This window comes from Dermacentor variabilis, chromosome 2, assembly GCF_050947875.1.
Source record: "Dermacentor variabilis isolate Ectoservices chromosome 2, ASM5094787v1, whole genome shotgun sequence".
In the NCBI taxonomy this organism is placed as follows: Eukaryota; Metazoa; Arthropoda; class Arachnida; order Ixodida; family Ixodidae; genus Dermacentor; species Dermacentor variabilis.
Genome location: NC_134569.1, coordinates 82,249,880 through 82,261,923, shown reverse-complemented (window position 1 = coordinate 82,261,923; position 12,044 = coordinate 82,249,880). Strand labels below are relative to the sequence as shown.

At 45.6% G+C, this 12,044-nt stretch overlaps 1 protein-coding gene across 1 annotated transcript in view; it reads left to right on the top strand.

Annotated features, from left to right (window-relative positions):
- Window positions 1-273: 273 nt before the first annotated feature.
- The window catches only part of LOC142572164 (uncharacterized), a 233,750-nt gene continuing 221,979 nt past the window's right edge, over window positions 274-12,044 (top strand). Inside the window, exon 1 of the mRNA XM_075681087.1 lies at window positions 274-583. Coding sequence (XP_075537202.1) covers window positions 493-583 — 91 coding nt within the window. The 5' untranslated portion in view covers window positions 274-492. The remainder of the gene's footprint in view (window positions 584-12,044) is intronic.

Here is a 12,044-nt window from a genome sequence, read left to right as displayed (position 1 = left end):
TTATTTAATTAAAAAACAGCTAAATAAAATAATGTTGAATTTTCTTTTGTTTCAATAAACGATGATTATAACTTTCTGTGTAATAAACATTTTTATTCATAAAAGTGCAGTTTTTTATGCACCATTATTATTTTTGCGAAGTTGGACCGTTACAAATGTAAAATAAGGTATCCCACTGGTATGTTTTTATGCGCCATCTAGGGGAGCTTACACAAACTAAACACGTATCAGTCTTGCGTCTCTGGCGGCCAAAACAAGAACCAGAGGATCCGATCCTGTTTCTGTCCGTACGCGAACCCGTGTGTGCGTGTGCTCGAGCTGTCAAGTGCATCCCGTCGTGTTTTTAATTGAAAGAGAACGCATCGGGCACCGGCGCTAGGCACCGGGCTTCTCACGGATTGTGTGACTGATGGCCGCGCGTGTATTGTGAGACCTCGGCGGCTGCAAGCTATTTGTGCACCTCTAACCGGCCTCCCTTTTTAACAACGGGCGATGGCCAAAATCCTCAAGCACCTCGGCTTCGGCAAAAAGCCGCCGATGCCTCCGCGGGTGGATTACAATATGCGGTCGTACTTGGGATTAGGTGAGTGTGCGGTGCCATTCGTACTAATAACATTCTCCATCGGTGCAGAGAAGCATGTGGTTTCTCTGCTTTTTTTAGTGAATGGAGCCGCGGTTCTTAGCGCTTGCTGCTTCCGCGCATGCGGCGTTGGAGGAGCGCGCGTCCGTATCTTCGATTTTGTCGGGAGGGGTGAGTGACTTCCGAGCAAGGCACGATTATCCGTCATCTTCCGCACCGGCCAGCCTCAGTTGATGCGTGCGCTCATCGAGAGGAGACCAAATTTTCCTCGATCGTGACACGGATATGCATGCAACGGCATAATCGCGACCCAGTTATATATATTTCGCGATGCCCCTTCGTAAACAGGAGGTCCCGTTGCACATGCCGAGTCTCCATATCGCTCTCTCTGCCTGTTTCGCGCGGTCGCCTTCTATCACAGCGCCTCGCTTATTTTACTTTTGCCGCAAGTCAAAGCTAGCTTTCGTTATCCTGCGCCGCTATAAGTGCGTGATGTGAAGGAATGCAATTGAATAAAAATAAACGAGATTAGGGGACTTCATAAGGCTTTAAAACATCAATTTATGCATGAATTAAAGTGAGTGCTCTCTGTGCGCCTATCAAAAGATCAAAGGGATTGTGCTCCGCAACTAAGTGGCAATCGACAAAACGTCGGCTCGCCTATCCGATATTCGAGAGGGCGTGGATTTGTTTGTAAATGTACTGCTAGTACACCATAGAAAATGGACACTATCCATTCGTATTGTTGTTTCGCAGCAGGAGGTTAAATTAAGCGTTTGTTTTGTAATATGCTGGGCTAAAAAACCTGAATAAAAATGAAAAGAAAGAAATGAAAATTAAAATAGGCAATGGCACGGACGAAAACGCACCACTGAACGGCCGCACGCTCCTATTTTTCTCTTTCTTTCTTTCCTTCTTTCTTTTTATGCTTTCTTCGTTTTAATATTTAACGTCGCTTCTTTTTTCCGATTTAAAACTCAAGAGACCTGCAATTCTAGTATTCACCCACGTTAAAGATATCGTGCACATTCGATCTATCACGAGTGAATGAATGGGTCATCGTAGAACGCGTAGCGCTTAGGGACCCAATACTCGCGTTACGAATTTAATAAAATTTTGTGTTATACAACTAGAAAGGCGAGGGCTTGGGGAAAAAGAGCAGTATTTATGAAAGGAAACATTTTGTTTCCCCCTGAGAAAAAAAGTGAAGGAAAGAAACAATTATCTACTATGATATCACACTTCGCGATAAATGATGAAATGACAGCCATAATTTTATGTAATATTATTTAGGTCATATGGTGCGCAATATCTACATATTTGTTTCGCTATGCAGTAAGCACCCAGCTCGACACCCATCACTTGTTAGGGAGGGATGTTTTGCGGATGTAACGAGGGAAGAAAGCCTAAGAAAGTTTAGTTTGGCGCTAACAATAGAATTAATCCTTGACCTCACACAGCGTAAAAGCTGAGACATCGGAAAAATGTATGCTGTGTTGTTCTTCCGTCTGTTTGTCAAAGCGTTGCACTCTCTTTTGTAGTTTCATTTTGACCCGCCGTGCTGGCACAAAAGAAAGTGTCTTGGAAGTAGAAAAAAAAAAAAAAGGGAAAAAATCTCGCATGTGGTTGTTTCCTTGTAACTGACGAAAGCGTACCACTAACATTTTTTTCGTCTTAATTATGTCGATGTTTGCTATATTACAATACTACTAAGCGTATGTATGGAATTTTCCTTGCAGATGCTTTCCTTTCTTTTTCTTGATGACATTCTACTCATTCCTCTGTAGCACACATTCCTTCCTGAGGCCTGGTATTCAGGCTAGCTGTAATTGATAAATAAATAAATAAATAAATAAATAAATAAATAAATAAATAAAATCATAGGCGACATAGATCGCACTTTCGAAGGCCTCATCAAGCTTGGCTTGACATTCGGTCTTATTCTATCGAGGAAAAGTTCCATGGGAAGTTCTTTGTTTCTGTTGACTCGTGATTTCTCTTGAAGACAATTCATGCTGTCGTTTTCCAATGGCGGTTGCGGCGTTTGCGCAGCTTGAGCTGACGAACTTCTTCGTTTTAGTGATGATGATGCTTTAGACGAGCGCTTTGGTTCTTAGTTCCATATTCTTACAACAGTGGCCCCAAAGCGGGGCGGTAACATGAACTTTGTTTATGTCTAGCCGTTGTTTGCCGCCGTTCAAGTACGAATTTCGCCTGGATGTTTAACGACAGTAACCTGAATGGAATTCACGACAGAGCCACATAGTGTCCGTGTAAACTGCTTTCAGTGACTAATAGGCAGCGCGCCATTTTCTCTCTCTCTCTCTCTCTCTCTCTCTCTCTCTCTCTCTATATATATATATATATATATATATATATATATATATATATATATATATATATATATATATATATATATATATATATGTATTATCCATCGATTGCCGAAAAATAAAAGAGACTAGCTTTCATGGTTGGATGCAAAAGGCGCGGAGGAAAGGTAAAAAAAAAAAAAAACCATTAGGAGAAGCCAGAAAAATTCTGGCAGAAACCATGAACCCTCCACCCCCGCTCCCTCCTCACCGCATTTTCCCTCTCATTCCTAAACAAACCATTCACGTGTCACCACAATGACCACATTCCTTATAGCTACGCAATATATGATCGGCCCAGTTTTCGTTACACTAGTCTCCTGCATCGGCCCACTTTACTCGGGAAGAAACCTGCCGAGGAGAGTCGCCAAAACCTTGGGAGCAAGAAAAAAGAAACTTCCTTTCATAAATGAATGATGCGCTGGAAGGTGAACTCCTGTTGCAGTGAGGACATTTAGGTACCATTTTTTGTTTGATTGCGTGATTCCGCGGGGAACAGAGCCGGTCACTGGCACGGCACGCCTTTAGGAGCACAGGTGGCCATAGAGTATGAGGTGGCTGAGTATGACGTTTTTCACTCGCGCGATAACAGCAGCGAGAGAGCGGCCCCAAGAAACTTCCGGTCACGGTCCTCATCAGTCTGCTGCGCCGGAACACAAAGCATGTTTTTAAGTTCTTCCAGTGTGCAGAAAGTCTATCCTTAAGTTTTGAGATAAAAGACACGCGCATAATGCCTTAATATGAATACTTAGAATTTCTCGTATAACTTGCGGTAATGTTGGCTCGTAAAATAGTTGTTATTTGCTGTGGTAAAGTGTTGAAAATCTGCGGGCGTAGATTTTAACGTACTGCTCTATACTCGATATAGCGGCCAATGCTTTTCTTGCTCGCTAGATTTAGCGGGCTACGTCGGTGAGCAAAACCGGAAGTGGCCCCGGGCCTATGTTTGTAAACAGTAAAAGGGTGTGCAATGTGGTATATTTGAGGACGCGCGCCGCTGGAAGGTGCGCGATTCCTCCTCCGCTCCCTAACCAGACTGCTTGTCTCACTTGTTCACTACCCCTTCACAAGAATCACCACATCCTCCTAATTCCTTTACACCGCCCTCGGCACATTTCTCGTTGCACTGTAGCAATGAAGCGAACGCATTAAAGAGTCGACCCAACACGTGTGATCACGATGCGATAGAATTGAGCGCCTTCCATTGTCGCAGTCGGCGCGCGATCTTCGAAGTAGACGCAACAGGTGCGAGAGCAACGTGGCGCTGGCGAACACGCACGTGGCAACGAAGACGATAAATGTTAAAATTAAATTATGGGGTTTTACGTGCCAAAACCACGATCTGAATATGAGGCACGCCGTAGTGGGGGTTCTCTGGATATTTGAACCATCTGGGGTTCTGTAACGTGCACCGAAAGATCTAAGTACACGCCTGTTTTCGCATTTCGCCCCCATCGAAATGCGGCCGTCATGGCCAGGATTCGAGCACGCGACCTCGTGCTTGGCAGCCGATAAATGTTTACGTTGCAACGAGCAAACCGAAGTTTCACAAACACGTCGGGAGAAAATGTGCACAGCGCGGTTGGAAAACACCCGAACATATGCGCATCGATCAAAACGTAGCGGGAATCCCATACACTCGTCCGCCGCATGGGAAGGGGTGTGGGGGAGGGGAGAGAAAACAAAACAGGAAACAAAACATGGTCCACCGAGCGCGCGGGGTCACCTGCCGGGCCAACTTTTGAAGGCACGGAAGAGAAAAAGAAAACAAAAAACGAAGGGGTCTGTTTCACGGGGATTTCACTAGCGAATGCTGGCTGGGTGACGTCACGCTAACTCCCACTTAGTTTACTCCCACTCGTAGTCAGTAAAAAAAGTTCTTGCATGTGTCGTCGTCAGCGTTTTCTTTTATGTAAGAATATGCTAGGATATCGCATTTATATTCTTCCATTTCTTTTCTTTCTTGTATTGGCTTGGCCTCTTGGCTTGTATTGTAATTTTAATATTTCTTCTCGCGCTTATTTTCGAACGCTTCACGTCTCTAGACAAAACAGAGAAAGACTATACGATGGAGAGCGTTATTTCTATCTTTAATTGTGTGCACGTGCAACGTCCTTTATGAATGAAGCAAACCATAAAAATTGATATATTTTTGCTCACGGCCGGCTGCCGTCAGTGGCGTCTTATTATTGTTTTTTATTCTCTCTCTCTCTCTCTTTACTATTTTGTTTTTGCGTGTACCTCGGCGAAAACAAGGCGAGCGCCGTGGTTTCTCTCACGACAGTCCGTTGAATCCTTCTCCCCTGTATGCACCTCAAGATTTCGCCGATACCATGCTTCGTCCGTTATTACAGCTGCGGACGCGCTACCCCTTTCGGTTCGTGGACCGAAGCCAAAAGCGCGCCGGGTGGTTTATATCTTGGGCAGGGCTCTACAGTCAGATCCCGTGCACCGTTGTCAGCGTCTTCAGAACGAGGCCGTTCTATTGTCGTGCCGCGTGTTCTGACATCTGGTCCTGGGTCTTCGCCGCTGACGATGTACCGACGTCCGTAGGTGCTGTTGCGCTAAACGAAACACGCATGTGTTTGTGTGTCAAGCGTGCGGACTGTAGGTCGCGTCATTGTGCTTGCTCTGTATGTACTGAGGCGGTGTTGGATGCGCGCACGCAACAGGCTTGTAGAAAATCGCGTCCAATGTGTAATAGCGCGACATAATATACTATATATGCGAATCGAACCCGCTAACTTCTGCTCTACAGCGGAACGCTACATCCCCTGAGCCATCGCATCTATGTGCATGTCGGCGTGCGTGCGTGCGTGCGTGCGTGCGTGTGTGTGCGTGCGTGCGTGTGTGCGTGTGTGTGCGTGCGTGTGTGTGCGTGCGTGCGTGTGTGTGTGTGTGTGTGTGTGTGTGTGTGTGTGTGTGTGTGTGTGTGTGTGTGTGTGTGTGTGTGTGTGTGTTTGTGTGTGTGTGTGTGCAGTTTACGAATTACTTTCTAAAGCTAAGGTGCGCGCAGATAATATAATAGATTTCGTCATCTGTTCTGTGTGCTGACATGTTTGGCTTCCAAAAAAATAAAAGGAATACAGAAGAAGAAGAAATGAAATAAATAACATCAAGGGAAAACTGTGATTTACATTGCTTGTACTTATGAAAGCGAGCTTAGCCTTGGCTTCCAGTCAGCGCGTACTTTCGGAGGCCAATGGTTCAGCGTTCCGTGTTGGCCGGTGTCATCGCCTTACCTGCCAGCCGAGCTCCCGCCGCTACGTTTACAAGTTTTGCTTCTTTTACGGCCCACAGCTAATATAAGAATAATATACAAGGGTACCTGTATCTCATTTACACACGCACACGTACGCACGCGATTTTTCTCGTCATTGGCAAAATAGGATGGTTGTTTACTGTTACTTCATAATTTTATAGTACTTGTGGAGTTATATACCCTATACATATACATCTATCATTTTGCGAAATTGTCTGCATCGTACGTGCATGGCATTTTTACTATGTTGCGAAATTCGCGAAGCGTTACGCGCGAACGTCGCTGTATGTTGCCATATATAGGAAAAAATGATTGTGGTAAATGAAAATCTATATGGCTTCTTCACAGGGCCCAGATTTTAGAGATGTTATGAGCGCAGAAATTTGTCAACAGATGCTTAGTCTTCTATGAGGGTTCTGTTCCAGTGCCTGTTTTGATTGGCCCGTGTATAGTGGCCATTTGTTTGATTATATTCGTAGGATAAGCGAATGAATGACTTGTGCTGGGCAGACTGCCTATACTATTGTCCACCTGCGTGGTTAGAAGCGCTGCCTGGCCAAGAATACGCGTGTGGTTTTCGTAGAAAGGATGTCTACATTTATGAGCCTAGTTTTGTTCCATGGTATACGCTGCATCTTCTAAAACCTGGTCTTGCAATATAAGTTTGAGTAATTATGTATAAACATAAGTTTAATTGCAATATCAGTAATATAAGTATAGAAACTATAAGTTTTCTATGGAGAGAATTAATTGACACCCGGAGCGGATATATACATGTATGCTCTAGTAGATTTTAACTTGGCTTCCCCAGAGATATAAAAAAATGTGTGTATATATATATATATATCCGGGGAAGCCAAGTTAAAATCCACTAGAGCATACATGTATATATCCCCACCGGGTGTCAATTAATTCTCTCCATAGAAAACTTATAGTTTCGCCATATTCTTGCATATTCAAAATTATGAAAAGCGTTCACGGAGCTGCAGAGCAGATTAAGAATTTTCAGTTCTTCAGTGAGTTTTGTGAAGTTTACAGAATGCGCACTTTTACAGAATGTATTCCCGTTATGCGAGAGTTGCAGTGTGGACATTCGAACAGTTGCATATACGGGTCTATGTGGCTGGTTAGAGATCAACCATTTGCTTAACACGCGCATAATGCTCTGTTTGTCGATGCACGGTGACTTTTCTTCGCTGGTAATTTAATTGTCGTACACCATTCCTATTATCGCCCTAAGCTTTCGTTTTATTTATTTATTTATCCTTTCCCTTGGCGGGACGAGGAACAAGTGTAACCGCGAGACGAGCTTATCACCATCATCCGCCGTATCATCAACCGAGCAAGTAAGACCACACCATGTGAAACGTCTTCGGAGGCCAGCAGCGTCCTGTCGTTCTCGTCCAAGAACGTAACGATCACTGACGCGCACCAAAGCGGGCAACATGCATGCAGCCCCCACGCCCGCACTCGCATGTTGCGATGCGCGGCGCAAGCGGAACCGACGGCGCGATCTCCTGCCTGCTGCTGCTGCTGCTGCCATTTTCTGTCACGCGCCTTTCGCTCGCGAACTTCCAATTTCCGCTCCGTCTGCCAGCAGCAGCACCCCGTTCGTTTCTTCCGAACGCGGACTCGCTCGGCTAGCTGCGGGTCTCAGTCTATTTTCGAGTGAGCAGGCGGGGTAGCACGCGGCGTCTGACTCTCCAGAAGGGAGATCCGGCTTTAATTTACGCTCCGTCTCCGTCCCGTGCGCGCGCCACAGTTTCCTGCGTCCGACTCTCCCTCTTACTTTGTTTAGCTTGTCGTCCTTGTTTTCGTTTTTTTTTTTCATCTGCTTTTTTGTCTGCTTTCATGTTTGGCTGCCTAAGCGCTCGGTTAGCTGACGCCCCTCTGCGCCATGAAATCCGCTTCCCCGGACCGTCTCCTGCTCGACCCCTCTCTTTTGTTGTCATCGGCGCTTCGTTAGGCGTGGAGTGACGTCATAGATGCAGGACGTCGCGTTTCCCCGTTTCAATATTCTGATTGCCGCCCGCACTATAGCGCCGCACTGGTCCCAGCTGTCTCCCGTGTCTCTCTCGAGCCGCCGCGCACTGTCTCAGTAGAAGCAATCGCTGCTGGCGTGTATGCAATATACGTTGTCCTACAGCAAGCACAAGTGCTTGTGGAAGCTTGGGAAGCTCTTATAAAGGGGCTTGCAAAAGTGACCCACAAAGCAAAAGAGTTTTTTAATTAATTAATTTATTTATTTATTTATTTATTTATTTCCCCGGCCACGACAGAGATGTGCACTGACCATTAAGGTCAGAAGGAGGAATGGACGTCCGGCGTTTCTCAGGTTCGACTTTCCCTAGAGCCAAAAGGACGTCGAGTGGTGCTTACAGGCTTCAGAAAAAAATGACCCGTTTGCATGGCACATCTTCAGTATTAGGTACTGGTTACTTTATAACCACAAACGTGCGCAACAATGAATCGTTCCTATATTATTTTTATTTCTTTCACCCGAGGAAGGAGAATTAAAACACGGCAGACGGAAAACCACAACAAAGTATAGCCTGTGTCAGGATTGGGGGCTCAATCCCATCGCTCGTGATCCGTTGTCAAGATTGGAGTCCGGCATGAATTGCAGCGGTGGCGTAGCTGAAGGTGGCGCCGCGGTGGCGTAGAGGAAGAACACCCGCCTCGCGTGCAAGAGGTCCGTGGTTCGAATCCCGGTGCCGCGCAATTTTCCACCGGATTAAAAAAAATCCGCGTGTTGATAAAATTGCATAAAACAGGCCTGAAGTGTGGCCTGATCCCGGTGACCAGAACCGGTAACGCACTCCCTCACCATAGCAGGATTGGCCACCCTGGTGCAGTACTTGGCCACAACCTCCTATATGAACAGAACAATCAAACCCCGGCCCTCAGTCCCCAGCAGCTGCGAAGCAACTGACCGCGGCGGCGGTCAGACCTGCGACGCAGCAGAGGGTGCTAAGAATCCCTGGCTCCGGACAGGCCGCCATTGGAATATGAACCTGGCAACGTTTAACGCTAGAACGTTATCTAGTGAGACGAGTCTAGCAGTGCTATTGGAGGAATTAGAGGGCAGTAAATGGGATATAATAGGGCTCAGTGAAGTTAGGACGCCGAAAGAAGCATATACAGAGCTAAAAAGCAGACACGTCCTGTGCTACCGGGGCTTAGCGGAGAGACGAGAACTAGGAGTCGGATTGCTGATTAATAAGAATATAGCTGGTAACATACAGGAATTCTATAGCATTAACGAGAGGGTGGCAGGTCTTGTTGTGGAACTCAATAGAGGTACAAAATGAAGGTTGTACAGGTCTACGCCCCTACATCCAGTCATGATGACCAGGAAGTCGAAAGCTTCGATGAAGACGTGGAATCGGCGATGGGTAGAGTAAAAAAAAAAATACACTATACTGATGGGCGACTTCAATGCCAAGGTAGGCAAGAAGCAGGCAGGATACAAGGCAGTGGGGGAATATAGCATAGGAACTAGGAATAGCAGGGGAGAGTTATTAGTAGAGTTTGCGGAACAGAATAATATGCGGATAATGAATACTTTCTTCCGCAAGCGGGATAGCCGAAAGTAGACGTGGAGGAGCCCAAACGGCGAAACTAGAAATGAGATAGACTTCATACTCTGCGCTAACCCTGGCATCATACAACATGTGGACGTGTTCGACAAGGTGCGTTGCAGTGACCACAGGATGGTAAGAACTTGAATTAGCCTAGACCTGAGGAGGGAACGGAAGAAACTGGTACATAAGAAGCCGATCAATGAGTTAGCGGTAAGAGGGAAAATAGAGGAATTCCAGATCAAGCTACAGAACAGGTATTCGGCTTTAACTGAGGAAGAGGACCTTAGTGTTGAAGCAATGAACGACAATCTTGTGGGCATCATTAAAGAGTATGCAATGGAGTCGGTGGTAACTCCGTTAGGCAGGATACCAGTAAACTACCGCAGGAGACGAAAGATCTGATCAAGAAACGCCAATGTATGAAAGCCTCTTACCCTACAGCTAGAATAGAACTGGCAGAACTTTCGAAGCGAATCAATAAGCGTAAGACAGCTGACATAAGGAAGTATAATATGGATACAATTGAACATGCTCGCAGGAACGGAGGAAGCCTAAAAGCAGTGAAGAAGAAACTAGAAATTGGCAAGAATCAGATGTATGCGTTAAGAGACAAAGCCGGCAATATCATTACTAATATGGATGAGATAGTTCAAGTGGCTGAGCAGTTCTATAGAGACTTATACAGTACCAGTGGCACCCACGACGATAATGGAAGAGAAAATAGTCTAGAGGAATTCGAAATCCCACAGGTAACGCCGGAAGAGGTAAAGAAAGCCTTGGGAGATATGCAAAGGGGGAAGGCAGCTGGGCATGATCAGGTAACAGCAGAGTTGTTGAAGGATGGCGGACAGATTGTTCAAGAGAAACTGGCCACCCTGTATACGCAATGCCTCGTGACTTCGAGTGTACCGGAATCTTGGAAGAACGCTAACATAACCCTAATTAATCCATAAGAAAGGGGACGCCAAAGACTTGAAAAATTACAGACCGATCAGCTTACTGTCCGTTGCCTACAAAGTATTTACTAAGATAATCGCAAATAGAATCAGGAACACCTTAGACTTCTGTCAACCAAAGGACCAGGCAGGATTCCGTAAAGGATACTCAACAATAGACCATATTCACACTATCAATCAGGTGATAGAGAAATGTGCGGAATATAACCAACCCTTATATATAGCTTTCATTGATTACGAGAAAGTGTTTGATTTTGTCGGAACCTCAGCAGTCATGGATGCATTACGGAACCAGGGTGTAGAAGAGCCGTATGTAAAAGTACTGAAAGATATCTATAGCGGCTCCACAGCCACCGTAGTCCTCCATAAAGAAAGCAACAATATCCCAATAATGAAAGGTGTCAGGCAGGGAGATACAATCTCTCCAATGCTATTCACAGCGTGTTTACAGGAGGTATTCAGAGACCTGGATTGGGATGAATTGGGGATAAAAGTTATTGGAGAATACCTTAGTAACTTGCGATTCGCTGATGATATTGCCTTGCTTAGAAACTCAGGAGACCAATTGCAATACATGCTCACTGACCTGGAGAGGCAAAGCAGAAGGGTGGGTCTGAAAATTAATCTGCAGAAAACTAAAGTAATGTTTAACAGTCTCGGAAGAGAACAGCAGCTTACGATAGGTAGCGAGGCACTGGAAGTGGTAAGGGAATACATCTGCTTAGGGCAGGTAGTGACCACAGATCCGGATCATGAGGCTGAAATAACCAAAAGAATAAGAATGGGCTGGGGTGCCTTTGGCAGGCATTCTCAAATCATGAACAGTAGGTTGCTACTGTCCCTCAAGAGAAAAGTGTATAACAGCTGTGTCTTACCATTACTCAAGTATGGGGCAGAGACCTGGAGGCTTACGAAAAGGGTTCTGCTTAAATTGAGGACGACGCAACAAGCTATGGAAAGAAGAATGATGGGTGTAACGTTAAGGGATAAGAAAAGAGCAGATTGGGTGAGGGAACAAACGCGAGTTAATGACATTTTAGTTGAAATCAAGAGAAAGAAATGGGACATGGGCAGGACATGTAATGAGGAGAGAAGATAACCGATGGTCATTAAGGGTTACGGAATGGATTCCAAGGGAAGGGAAGCGTAGCAGGGGGCGGCAGAAAGTTAGGTGGGCGGATGAGATTAAGAAGTTTGCAGGGACGACATGGCCACAATTAGTACATGACCGGGGTTGTTGGAGAAGCATGGGAGAGGCCTTTGCCCTGCAGTGGGCGTAACCAGGCTGAT